This window comes from Syngnathus typhle, linkage group LG2 (assembly GCF_033458585.1).
Source record: "Syngnathus typhle isolate RoL2023-S1 ecotype Sweden linkage group LG2, RoL_Styp_1.0, whole genome shotgun sequence".
Classification (NCBI taxonomy): Eukaryota; Metazoa; Chordata; class Actinopteri; order Syngnathiformes; family Syngnathidae; genus Syngnathus; species Syngnathus typhle.
This window is the reverse complement of record NC_083739.1, coordinates 1,036,321-1,050,201: the sequence shown is the minus strand read 5'-3', so window position 1 is coordinate 1,050,201 and position 13,881 is coordinate 1,036,321. Positions and strand designations below refer to the sequence as shown.

The 13,881-nt window shown below is 42.7% G+C and overlaps 2 protein-coding genes across 2 annotated transcripts; one reads left to right on the top strand and one right to left on the bottom strand.

Annotated features, from left to right (window-relative positions):
• Positions 1–1,707: 1,707 nt before the first annotated feature.
• On the bottom strand, positions 1,708–5,172 carry gca (grancalcin). The gene is made up of 8 exons (XM_061272036.1): positions 5,013–5,172; positions 3,494–3,715; positions 3,343–3,412; positions 3,219–3,262; positions 2,988–3,135; positions 2,360–2,473; positions 2,240–2,298; positions 1,708–2,125 (listed from the first exon to the last, which is right to left on the bottom strand). Exons 1-8 carry the CDS (start codon positions 5,034–5,036, stop codon positions 2,099–2,101), a joined length of 708 nt encoding a protein of 235 aa, XP_061128020.1. The 5' UTR covers positions 5,037–5,172; the 3' UTR covers positions 1,708–2,098.
• A 2,603-nt stretch (positions 5,173–7,775) lies between these two features.
• On the top strand, positions 7,776–13,751 carry LOC133150528 (dipeptidyl peptidase 4-like). Its single transcript, XM_061273101.1, has 26 exons — positions 7,776–8,036; positions 8,112–8,199; positions 8,751–8,849; positions 8,940–9,031; positions 9,155–9,229; positions 9,404–9,456; positions 9,524–9,596; positions 9,723–9,843; positions 10,057–10,211; positions 10,286–10,383; positions 10,463–10,592; positions 10,683–10,721; positions 10,811–10,906; positions 10,983–11,053; positions 11,408–11,461; positions 11,517–11,629; positions 11,700–11,747; positions 11,809–11,907; positions 11,976–12,045; positions 12,131–12,325; positions 12,395–12,449; positions 12,525–12,624; positions 12,848–12,906; positions 13,014–13,086; positions 13,216–13,289; positions 13,363–13,751. Exons 1-26 carry the CDS (start codon positions 8,034–8,036, stop codon positions 13,453–13,455), a joined length of 2,226 nt encoding a protein of 741 aa, XP_061129085.1. The 5' UTR covers positions 7,776–8,033; the 3' UTR covers positions 13,456–13,751.
• The last annotated feature ends 130 nt before the right edge of the window (positions 13,752–13,881 follow it).

Below are 13,881 nucleotides of genomic sequence, written 5' to 3'. Positions count from 1 at the left end.
AGGAACTTGGTTCGAACCCAAGAGTCAGCATATACCTCAATGTCCTTTTAGAAGTGGAACCTCGCTGCATATACAAACATATGCAAGTATTTATGTGTAAATACATAAGGTGGCCCGGCCCCAAGTTGGCGGAGCGAACCAATGGATCACACCCACTACACACTAGGGGGCGGCGTGGAATCTAGTAGTGTAAGGGGCGGGGTGAAGACAGTTAGGGTTCCAAAGTACGGTTTAAAGCTACGGTTAGGGGCGGGCCACCTTATGTATTTACACATAAATACTTGCATTTGATGGCATATGCGTACGCAGCGAGGGTCCAATTCTAAAAGCACATTCAGGTATATGCTCACACCTGGGCTCGAAGTTTTTTCTGAGTGAGACCCAAGGGAATCTTGAGAAATCATGTCGGAACGCGGCCCCGAGGACTAGAGCTTGACACCAGTGACCTTTGACCGTGATATTTCCCTAATAAAGTGGCCTGTTATTAGGTGCACTTGAAAATGGCGGTGTACCTAATGGAGTGTCCCTCGTGTGAGTCCCTCGTTAAGTGCACCTGCGTGAAAAGTTTTAGCTCCTGCGGAACGTGAAAGGAGCTAAAAGTTTTCACGCAGGTGCGCTTAACGAGGGTCACTTGGAAAACATGTTGGAACGCGGCCCCCGAGGACTAGAGCTCGACACCTGTGACCTTTGACCATGATATTTCCCTAATAAAGTGGCCTGTTATTAGGTACACTTGAAAATGGTGGTGTACCTAATGGAGTGTCCAAGTGACATCACAGATCAAACAGCCAATCAGGAGGTGGGGGTGAGGGCGGGTGTGGCACTTTTCACTTAAGCTTTTTCCTGCGATTAGGTACACCTTATGGACACTACAATAGGTACACTACACGAGGTTAAAAAAAAAGAAAAAAGTATAAATAAATAAAGTGTAGTGAACAATTCAGTGAACGATTCTTTTGAACAAATATTTTGAGTGAACCGATTCTAAAGATTCAGTTCACTTCACTGGAACGCACATCACTAGTACAAAAGAGTGCAGACGACTATGAGTGTGCCTGGAGATTTTCTCCAATGAAAAGGTGAGCCTTGAATGAAAAAAAGGTTGGGAAACACTGCTTGACAGAATATCCTTTCCTAGTTGGAATTTGGATTTCTTAAGTCCATTTATATACTGAAGATAATCAACCTAAATGTATTTCAAGTACAATGTGCATGTTTTTTTCCAGAGAGAATTTTTATTTTCTGGTGCATGTTCTTTATTCTCACAAAGGTTCTGACTGCAGCTGTCGCTAGAAAAGTGCAATTTGCTTTGCTATTTGTTTTCCTCACATGGGACATGAGAAGCTCATTTTGCTGGAAAACATTTCCATTTGTCAGGTTGGTGTGTTTTCTTTCCATGGCGGCTTTAAAAAGACAAAATGTTGAAATGCAAGCTGAACCTTTCTGGTACACTTGTGAACAAGATTTGCCAGATCTCGTCAACAATCATCTACAATTTGCAACTCTATGCACGTTCTACAAAAAAAAAAAAAATGTTGTACAAGATAGTATAAACGACGCATTTGAAATGTTTTTGTGACTGTGATATAATGCAACACTTTTCACAGCTGTTTTGTTTTTAAATGAAATGGAACAAAAGTGTAAGAACACTTGGGGGGTAAAGAAAAAAAAATCACAATTGTACAAAGTCAATAAACACAAAGAACACAACATTTAGAAAAGTTTATTAGTAACAAAATATGATCTCATCAGTAATGTGTTTTTGGGTCTAGAAAAAAAAAACATGCAAAAATGTATAGACACATTATATAAATATGAAGTTATCCGTGACTTCATATATGCTGGTATTAAATGGCACAGGTGTCACAAAATCGATTCAAACTATGACTATACCTTTGGTTTGATACATTTTTCAAGTTACATGAGCATGTGAACATTCATTTCGAATGTTTTGAATGTTATAGCAAGCTTTTTCACCTCGTCAACCCGACTGGCCATGATTGGCAATGTTGTACAGTGATTGGTCAAAGGGCAATCCCCCCTTCCCCCGATTGGCTCCTCAAGGGATTGGACTCAAAGCTCCGCCCACGAGCAGCAATTAAATGGCCATTGTGCACAGGATGAACTGGCCCAGAAAGAACACAAACGTTTTAGGAGGCAACTTTTCAAGTTGGTTCAAACGCATCATCAAAGTTGCAGAAGTTGATGAGCGTAAAATTCGGAATTTCGGGTGACTTACGTCATCGTAGCCAAAGTGCACAGAACCTTGCTGCATGGTATCCCGCCTCTTAAAATGATCTGCAATGAGAAGGGATGTGAATGTGGAAGTTTCGCTTTCTGAAATTGTCAACGGGGTTACCTGTGAGCGTCCGGAGCTTGACGCAGCAGGCCACGTAGTCGTCAAAGTAGATGCGACCGCCTTTGTTGTAGCGCTTGATGATGGCGTTCAGGGCCTGAGGACTGATGCGGTGTCCTGGTTTTCAGGGGGGGGGGGGGGGTTAAATGTTGACTTGCATGTTATTTCCTATGGAAGCCACAAGATGGCAGCAAAACACTTTTTCTTTTTTTTGCCTGCTCGACTGGTCAGATGAAATCAGTGTTTTTTTCCTTGTTCGCACCCCATTCAATTCACCAAGCAGTTCTCGCACCCCTAACCCTAAATACTTTTTATAATAATAATTGGTTTACTTTACAGGCTTAATTAGCATTATCCCTAATGCCAATTAACACAATGACTTCTTGATTTCCAGAAGCATTCTCGCACCCCCGGTTAGGAACCACTGGATTAAATGAAGCTCCGCCCTTCAGTTCAACATTGCTTCTTGGCACCAAATGATGGCAAAGCGATAAAAGATGAATAAATATGTGTCTCGATATCTTTCAAAGTGGAATGATTTGACTCCGTTTGATTTGATACATCAAAGTTGATTTTCGGATTCAACTCATTCCCACTCCGTCTTGTTTGATTTGCATAGTTACTTTCTCACCCATGGCGCTGATTGCCTGGTTCATCTCATGTTGCTCAATAGTACCGCTCCGGTCTCGGTCAAACATTGTGAAGTTCTGCTTCCAGCCGTTGAGCGCCACAAAAAGCTCCTTGAACTCGGTGAAGCCCATCTTGCCCGTAAAGTCTCTCTGGTGATGGCGCGGTGAAGGTACAATCGTCCGTGACGGAAAGGCGGTCGCGCAAAAAGCGCTGCGGTTCCACAAAAGGATACGTCCAGCATGGCGATCATGATTCTGCACGTCTCCAAGCTAAACGCTGCAACACGCACAAAACACCAATGATACGACCAAGCAAAAACTTTGATGATCAAGACGGTCGGTCGGTCGGTCACTCACGGCTGTAGGTTCCAGTGAAGCCGGATTGAGTTAAGCAACTTTGCAACTCCACCGCATCCACCTCGCCGTCCTGTAAGACGAGAAATCAGACGGCTGGCTAAATGGCACTGTGAGCTAACTTTTTTGCCTAAGCTGAGAGACTTTCCAATACCTGGCCAGCGAGGGCTGTGAAATAACCCCACATTGGGTCATTGGCAGCCGGGGACGCAGCGCCGTACGGGCCCGCCGGATAGCCTGCTCCGTAGTGGGCGTATCCCCCACCGTGGGGCTGTGCGCCTCCCATTGGGCCAAGCATCGGTCCGCTCATGTGATTGGGCATGGGCCGTCCCATCGGTCCGCCGGGCATTCCTTGGGGTGCCATGGGGCTGCCGTACTGAGAAAGGAAACACTCGAGCTCAACCAGTTATTTAGAAAAGTACATACGGACAACAACACCAGAGTCCAGTGCTTCTCAAACATTTTGAAATCAAATATTTTAAAAGCATCATTCGCAGTGACTCTAAATGGCTTCAAACACTATGTGGATGAAACCGACCTGTGGCGTTAATAAGTGGAGATGTTGCATATCAGCAAGTGCAGCCTAATGAGGTCAAAATTCTGGGTCTGACCCATGAAACTGTCTCTCTGTCAAAAACTGAGTCTGGTGGGTGTAATGAACGTTGGCAGAACCGGAGACATAAACAAGCAACAAAATAGTAGAAAAGCTCAAACATAAATGAGAAAAAGAGTCGAGAGCGTCTATGAAGTGAAGGCAAGCAAAGTGTTCAAGCAGGTTTCAGCAGTTGCTCCACCCTGAGGAATGTTTGTGGGCATGAGTTAGTGACAGCTGCAAGCGGGTTGACTGGCAGAAGAAGCAACAAAGCAGCAAGGGTGAAGGTTGATGACGTATGTCAACAAAAACACATCAACGACTAGTGCGAAAATACTATGACTTCATTCCCCCCCGTTGAGTCACTATAGTTCAGTGGCGTAGCCAACCCGGGGCGGCGCCCCGGTTCGGACTCCCTGCGCCCCGGTTGAAAAAAAAATCGAGCTTTTTCGATTCTTCATTTTCATGCCGTTTTTTTCTTTTTTCTTTTTTTCTTTCAGCTATTCTATGTGCGCAATGTTATCCATTCATCGTTTGCCTCCCGGACCCGGATGTTGTTTTAGCGATCAGCGAACGGCGTGGGTGGTCGATTTTTTTTTTTCCTGCGGGCGCGCGCCCCTACTGGAAAAAATCCTAGCTACGCCACTGCTATAGTTCTTTTTTAAAAAAGACACCAGGCTACCCTCTGTTCGGTCGCTTAGCAACCAGGGGCAAATCTGCCCATGTTGGGCGCTACCGCCGTCATGTTTGCGTTCCCATTTTGCACAGCTCTCCTCGGTGCGCGTCGAGCAAACGACAATGTCTGTAGGGTTGACAATTTCGGTTCGATCAGCTCGGTTGCACATTCTACTCAAAGATTTGCTTGCAAATGACACAGCGAAAATGGACATTTTACAACCCCGGAAGTCGTTTGGAACCGACACAAACGTTAGTTTGGTTGCAAATGGGACACATAATAGACGAGAAAGGAACTTGTTTGGGCTTCAAAAGTTTGAAACACTCGGGGAAGCACGACAGTGTCAACCACGGACTGTAGGTCGATCATAAAAAACTAAAACGTGAGTACGTCCAATGTACTCACCCCACCGTATCCGGGATAAGCCATTTGACGTTGATTTAAGCTAGAAAATTGCGAAATGTGAAACACAAGTGACACCCTTTAGACTTCCGGTAAGTTCCAGTCAGACGCGAACGGAAACTCAAGTCGAAACGTGACGTACTCAGGCCCGCCCCGCCCCGCGCGTTGGGTATACATATATTTACAACCCTCCTCGACTATTCGACATTTAGGTGCAAGAAATTACACATTTGCAAATCAGACGAACTGGCTCATTTAAAACCCACGGTACATGTTAAATACGATATAATTTTATGTCGAGATATATTTATTTAAAAGAAAAATTATAGTCAAACGATAGTATCAAAAGTCACTGAGAAACAGAGTGAAATATTTTATTTTAAATATTTTCTTCTCCCCGCTGGGGGATAACACAAACTAAATGAGAAGCACACCATTTCAGAAAACACATCGTAGATGTAGAGCAAAATGAAAGAAAGAAATCATACATATTTATGGTAGTAACGCAAGGCTGCCACGCGGTGTCGCCCGTTCACCGTCTTGTTATTAAAAATGATTCAAGTTGGATGCGCCTTTTTTGTTTTGAAAATGTGCGCTCCTACCATTATGTTAAAATTGATGGCTGGCTGAATGGATTGATGGCTATGCCAGCCGTGTTTTTGTTCAATGCATCTTGTTATTAATGCGCTTATTAAGTTTGCAGTAATGACATTGGTTATGTAACAGAAGCACACGTCACAAATTGCCAACAAGTGTATAAAGACAAGTGAAAAGGCAAAAAGACAATACTGCTAAAAAAAAAAAGAAAAAAAAGAACGCGCCCCCAACTGCACAGATAATGGCAGACAACTCAGTGATTGTGGAGAAAAGAAAAAAAAAAGAGTAACGAGTTTCAAGAAAAGAAATAGAATAAAAGCAGGCTGAGGGCAAATGTGTTCAAAATGTCCCCTATAAAGAATTTGGTTTCGTGGCATTTAAATGGAAAGGTTGTACTCATCAAACAAGGCATGCTGCATTAGGGAACATTTGTTTGCAGAGGATGTCCGCTCTGAGTGGAACAAGTGTTGAAAATGGTCTTTATTCCCCATAAATGCAGAGCTTGTCTATTTGTGAAGCTTTCAACAGGCTTTTACTGTGGACGCAGCCTAATCATCGCCTCACACCTTCCGTCCGGCAGGACGGAAATAGACTTGCGTGCTTTCTCGCTGCTCCGTGGAATGATGTGTTTTTCATTTTTCTTTCATGTCATTAAAAAGTGCCTGGGTTTTATTGTACGTTTTGGAAAGTAAATACAATACCAATGATCAGGGCCGGTTTTTGCTATGGGCAATATGGGCGAGCGCCTAGGGCGCAATCCACGTGGGGGCGCACGAGCGCTCTCAGGAAAAAAAAAGTTCCATCCCAAATGTGTTCAGTGGGCACCGGGGCACCCTTATGGTCGGTCACGTAATGGCAATTTGCTGCTGAGAGTCGTGTTGGGTCAGGTCGGGTCGGGTCGGGTCGGGGTTCTTTCCTCTCGCCCCGCCCCTCCCTCGCCTGCTCCGAGAGACGCGAAACAGGACAGAGAGAGGGTGTTTGCCATATCACCACTAGATGTCGCTGTTTTACCTGTGAGAGGAAGTGACCTCTACAAACTTCTTATCCAACCAAATAATAACTAAAACAAACTTCAATCGATTATTAATAAAGAATGGAATTTTCATTTTTGGAAATTAATATTATGATGACAGAAATAAAACAAATAATCGCATTGACAAATTTGTTGACTGATAAAGACAAACATCATTGTGTGAAGGCGAAGGCCTTCACACATATGTTATTCTACTCCATTGACTTTATTAGTGTGAAGGTGAAGACCTTCACACTATTGTTATTCCTGTCCTTTATTATTAGTGTGAAGGTGAAGACCTTCACACTATTGTTATTCGACAACATTTTGCGCTAGCTTTCCGCTAACTTTCTTTGGCGCTTAACTAGTTCCACATACTTCAACCGATTCACTCCGTTCCATTTTTCACTTATTCCAAATATTCATGGCATGGGTGCTTACTACATTTTTTTCGTTCCAAAAATTTTCCGTTTTCGCAAAATTCACAAATGTACGGCGAATTTTGCCCCATTCATTCTGAATGGCAGATTCAACATTTCACATTTACGTTGTTCCAGTTTGAAATTCACATCATTCAACACATTCAAATCACATTGGGGACATTTCCAAACTTGCCAAATTCAACATTTTCACGTTTTCATCTTTTATTTTGAAATTCACACCCAATTCACCAATATTTCCTTTTTCCCTTCTCATTTCTACATTTTTCAACCGATTCAACCCATTCCAACTTTCAACTGTTCATCATTTCTCGACCTATTCCACAACTTACCAAAAACTTCACATCTTTTATTTTGAAATTCACACCCAATTCACCAATATTTCCTTTTTCCCTTCTCATTTCTACATTTTTCAACCGATTCAACCCATTCCAACTTTCAACTGTTCATCATTTTTCGACCTATTCCACAACTTACCAAAAACTTCACATCTTTTACTTTGAAATTCACCACAAATCCTCCAAACTTTCTACATTTCTCGAGAATTCAACACGTTTCAACATCATTCGTCAGCATTCCCCGAAGAAGTTATTCATACATTTCGCCTTCACACGCAATTTCTCCAGAAATTGCATAATTCTAGTTTCCCTTAGGTTTGGATAGTATTAATATAGAAACACCACAAGAATACTATGAAAACACTTTGACGACAAACGAAGGGGATGTGATTAAATCTCCTTTTAAATGACTTGGTTGAAAGAAAACCTTCGGTTTCTTCAAAGTTGATTCAACTTGTCAAACTTTGCTCTGCTGTTTACGCATTTATTGGCTTACCCTTGAAACCAAAGGTAATATTTAACAGCTAAGTTGGATAGACGTACAACTACCTGCGAGCACAATATTCTGACGCTGCATGGGTGCTGTTGTGAATTTTTTTGGACCCGTATTGTTGAGTCTTTTTTATTTTTTTAAATTATGGTGAGTTAATTGACAGCACATGTTCATGTAACTAAAGTTGGTCTTTTACATGACATTTTCGCTCCATCAAATCAGGTCTCCATTGCCAAGGTGGTCCTCGGAGTTCTTGGACTGGTTGTTGTAGTTGTTCTGATCACGGTACCAACTGTGATTTACTTAAAAGGTAAGTCATTTTCCCGTTTTATTCAAATGTTTTCCCCCAAATTTTCAGATGATTGAATTTATCTTTCAAGGCTAAACCCAGAACCAAAATTAAAGTTAATAGTTAACACTTAAGTACCATCAACAGTCGTAAGTTGTTTCCAACCTGTCCCTCTCTTCTTTTATGGTCGATATCGAGAGTCATTATGAATGTCCACCGGAAGAGCTTTACTCACCATCAGCAAAGCATGAGATCAAATAAGATTTACTGTCAAAAGGCGACTAATAATATGAAAGCCGAGTTAAAAAAAATCAAAAAAATCATACTCGATTTCATACAGCTAGCAGACCATAACTTTAAGAGTTCCAAAAGACTCTTTAGCGCCTGCTAGAGAAGAGATTACAACAAGCTACAGTTAAATGATCTTGACGGGACACTTCAAGAACTTTTAAACTTGTCAATTATTTAATCTCCCTTGTAAACAAGTCAAAAGGTTTGAAATTTACATTGAATAAATCGGAGAAAAAACTCAACTGTGTATTAGAAACATCCAAGTTTCTTGTCTTTATCAGAGGAGCAGAATGAAAACATAGAAGAGAAGTTTTTCACACTGGCGGACGTGTTCAACAGTTCCCTCAAACCCAGATCTGCCAGCATCCGGTGGATTTCTGGTAGGTATCACTGGCCATTTTGAATTTCAGTGCCAATCAAATATCAGCATTTTTGCGTAGTTTGTCATCCTACACCGATTCCCTTTGTAGATGATGAGTATTTGCAACGGCGACAAGGCTCAGTCTATCTTCATAACGTGACCACAGGAAGGTCCTCCATCTTCTTGAGCGCAGACATATTTGTAAGTCATCCATCTTGTTTTGATCTCTGGAGCTTGAATTGAAAAAAACGTAACCCATTTGACTAGCAGTTCTTATCGGATCAGAACATTTACTTACAAAACCTTCTCTTCTTCTTAAAACAGGGAGCAAAAGAGGCTTCCGACTATCAACTGTCTGCTGATCGTAGATATGTGGCATTTATGAGTAACTACACAATGGTGAGATTCAACTTTTGATATCCGGGTCAAAATCACCGCATGTTTCTTACAATCAATATTCAATTCATTTTCAAAATGGAGAGATGTCTCAAAGGCACCTTGTGGTTCTTTCAACTCCTATTATTGTGTGTAGTCCACAAAATAATGCCAACTGAACATTTCCTTTCCCGATAGCTGTGGAGGCATTCATTCACAGCTTCCTACTCACTTTATGATCGGACTTTGAAGTAAGTAAGCATAAAGATTATGTGCTGGATTTTTTTTTTTTTACTTTTATGACTTATTTCATCTCAGCAAGTTTGTAGAACCTTCTAAACTTCCTGAAGAAATCCAATATTTGGCTTGGGCACCTGCAGGGAATAAACTGGTGAGTGTGACTGAATGGAGTTCAATGTCAACTTTGAGCTGCCTTTTCCAAACACTTGATGTCAACTCTGGACTAGAGAGATGGATTACTGAGCCGTCATACACTTGTTCTCTCGTACATTTCTAGGCCTTTGTGTGGAAAAATAATGTGTATCTAAAGACCAGCCCGGATTCATTGGCCCAACAAGTGACATACAATGGCAAGGAGAATCAGATTTTAAATGGAATTCCAGATTGGGTGTATGAGGGTAAGTAAGAAGTACGAGAAAATGACATCACTTTTGGTAGCCTCCAATTAGAGGAGAGTTAAAAACCAAAATCAACATAAATGCAAAACGATCTCATACTGGAGAAAGGCGCACTCCTAATCTTTACGTTTGCCACTTTAGGGATACTTGATATCAATGTGCAGTTATTTTTTACCGGAGTCTCCTGACAATCATATTTTTTCCTCCTACCAGAGGAGATGTTCTCATCCAATCAGGGCCTTTGGTGGTCCCCAGGAGGGAAATATGTGGCCTACGCCGAGTTCAATGATACATTGGTCCCCATTGTGGAGTTCACCTGGTACGGGGATCAGCAGTATCCCACTACTATTTCTATCCCATATCCCAAGGTGGGTCCTCAGCCCCTCATCACATATCCAAAGATGGCTACCCGACGTCAAGTGTTTTGTATCCTCATCTTCAGGCAGGTTCCTCAAACCCAGAGGTGAAACTGTTTGTTGTGGACACAGACAATACAACAATGATCTCCCAGGTCCTCGTTCCGGAAACCTTCAGCTCACAGTAAGAGAAGCCTCATAGCTATTAAAGTTACGGAATGTGTCGGTCGAAGATTGAACGTTGTCGTCTCTGGCTAAATAAGGGAGCACTACTTGGCCACAGTGACTTGGGGGACTGACCAGCGTCTTGCTGTCCAATGGCTAAAAAGGCTCCAAAACCACCTTATCCTTCAGATTTATGACCTCAAAGACTTCACTTGGGTCCCTGTTGCGGTACAAAACGAGTAGTGTGCTTGCCAGTCTCACTATACAATATGTAGAATGAACAAATATATCAAATGTCGTTTTTGTTTTGTTTTGTAGAGTCATGAAGTGAAAAGCCTCACTGGTTGGATTGGACGGGTAAAAAGAAAAGAATGACCTAGCGTAGCTCTAAAACTAGCTATGTTATGAGCTATGCTAACGTTTTTGTTGTTGTTGTTTCTGGCTAGTTTTCCCCATCCGCTCCAGTTTTTTCCAACGATAAGAAGAGTTATTACTTATTGATGACTGACCTCAAAGGCTACAAGCACCTGCATCATGTGGAGGTTGGTTAAGTGGACAAACGCAGGACCCTTATCTATTTATTCTGGGGTCGACGTTATGCTAACGTCTCCTTTGCAGGGCAAGGTGACGGCAATCACTACAGGAGAATGGGAAGTCATTGCCGTTCAGAAAGTAACTGCTGATAGTGTGTAAGTTGATTTTGTTTGGTTGGCGGATATCCCTCAAGGGGGCGGCGGGTTTGTTCATCTTGGTGAAAGGCGATTGACGTCAATGAGTTTGAGCGTCTGCCTTCCCTAAAACACACACGTGAGGTCAATTGAAGTCCCGAAATTGGCCGTAGGTGTGAATGCGAGTGTGAATGGCCGTTTGTCTATCAGTTGGCTGGCGACCAGTCCTGCCCAAAGTCTGCCGGGATTGGCCTCTGCTCACCCGGGGACGCAAACGGTCAAGAAAATGGTGGCGGCGAAGACGCAAATGAACGAGTTTGAATGATGACATGGATGGAGTGATGCAAAATCTTTAACACACTTCATATTCCACAGATACTACTCAAGTAACCAAGAAGGAGGCAAACCTGGAGGAAGGAATGTTTATCGGTAAGGCCTTTGCGCCATTGCGCTTGCGTCCTTTTAATGCGATCGCTTGTTGCAGATGGACCAATGGAGAGGTCAAGTGTCTGACTTGCAACTTGGCCGGGGAAAACTGCCAGTATAATTCTGCTTATTTCAGCCACAATGCAAGATTCTACCTCATGACCTGCCGTGGTCAGTTCTTATCTTCCCGTGTCAACTATGTTCAAATATCCCGTGACGAGTTGTTTATGTTTGATTCAAGGTCCGGGGATACCTTACACTTCTCTTATGGATGGGAAAGAAGGCAAAGGTGAGCGCCGTTAGCTTCGGCTAGCAAGGACTTTGATTGAGTAGGTCTTTCACCTCTGTAGAGTTGATGCGTTTGGAGGATAACAAGCAATTTGCCCAACTCATTTCTGACATCCAAATGCCCACCGTGCGTCGAGAAACCATCACCGTTGCTGGATACAGTGAGTTGGCTGGATTGCAAAATCAGCGTGATTGTCAGCGTCTTTGACCTTTTTCTCCTTGGTGACAGAGCTCTGGTACAAGATGTATTTGCCACCGGGCTTCGACGAGTCCAAGAAGTACCCCTTATTGATAGACGTGTAAGAGCACATCGCTAGCTCCGCGAACCGGCCGGAATTAAAAAAGAAACTGCCTCAATGATCAAAACACTCATGAAAATTTCAGGTATGCAGGGCCCTGCAGCCAGAAAGTAGACTTTACCTACAAAGTAAGCTGGTCCACATACTTGGCCAGCACAGAGAAGATCATCGTCGCCAGTTTTGATGGGAGAGGCAGCGGTTACCAAGGCGACAAGATAATGCACCAACTCTATAAACGTCTCGGAACCTACGAGGTGGAAGATCAGATAACAGCGGCGAGGTAAGGAGGTGAAGGGTCAACAATCATTTCTCCTTCTACGAGAAGGTCTAAAAGACATTTCTGTTTTAGGGAATTTATCAAAATGGGGTTTATTGACAAAGACAGAATTGCTATATGGGGATGGGTGAGTAGTCCAAGTAGCTCAAGTTGAAGTGACTTTGCGCCTCTAATTATTATTATTATTTTTTTTTTGGTTTAGTCTTATGGTGGCTATGTGGCTTCCATGGTTTTGGGATCTGGAAGTGGAGTCTTTAAATGTGGAATGGCAGTTGCTCCAGTCTCCAAATGGGAATATTATGGTACTTTATTTGCAAAATTCACACTACATTTTTGGTTCTTCTTCTTTCAAACTAGTGTTCCTCCATCTAGTGGTCAACAGTTGAATCGCACCCAAAATAGATGAACGCTACATCAAAATATTGATTGTACGAACCAAACAAAATGTGAAATAGCAAGAACCCAGACTGAAATATTACGAGACAAGAGATCAAAAAGCAAAGGTCCACTTTGGGTTCTTTCCAGATTCCATCTACACTGAGCGCTACATGACAACGCCAAATGACAATCCAGTCGCCTACGCTGTACGTTTGCACACACACACACACACACACACACACACACACACACACACACACACACATCCTTCGGTTGTAGACTACGTCTTCAAATCCAATCCCGCTCTGCACAGAACTCAACAGTTACTGGACGGGCCAAGAACTTCCATTCAGTGCAGTATCTTCTAATTCACGGAACAGCTGATGGTGAGTTCTTTTAGTCAAGGTTATTTCGAACAAGGACCGAGCATGATGGAAGAGAAAAAAAGGTAAACGGTAAGAAAAAAATGGATGGGTGGATGAGCAAGTAACCCGCTGCCCTGCCTCGATTTCTAGACAACGTGCATTTCCAGCAGGCAGCTGAGATCTCTGAAGCTCTGGTGAACGAGCAGGTGGACTTTGAAGCCATGGTGAGCAAAGGAACCATATTGATACGCAGCATGTCCAAATGATAATTCTAAACGTGTTGACGTTGTCCTTTAGTGGTATACGGACAAGAACCACGGACTTCCTGGTTCTGCCTACCAGCACGTCTATACCCACATGAGCCACTTCTTAGAGAGATGCTTCGCATGAAGTCGACCGGGTCGGTCGGCACTCCACGCAGCACTCCAAAGCAGATGGTCGACAGTTGATTATTTTCCTTTAAACAGAGGCCAACATTGCCGCATTGATGGCGTTTTTCAAGATGATGAACGCGCGAGAGAGAGAGAATATTCTTGCCAAGAACGTGAGCGAGTGTGGTTGTAAATTGAAATGTTAAATGTGAGCTGGAGACGCTGGTACGCGCACAATTTTGAGCTTTGTCTGTGAAAAGCTATGAACCTACAGGTGACTTTTCTTTTTTCACTTTTGATAAATTTGCCAAGATTTTAAAACCCACTTCATTTTCTTCCATTATGGCCTCTTGAGTCAGGCTGTCGAATCAAATGTGGCCAAATCGAAGCACGATCAACACTTTCTTTCCTGTACGTGTCTTATCTAGCTAGCGATGTACTTACT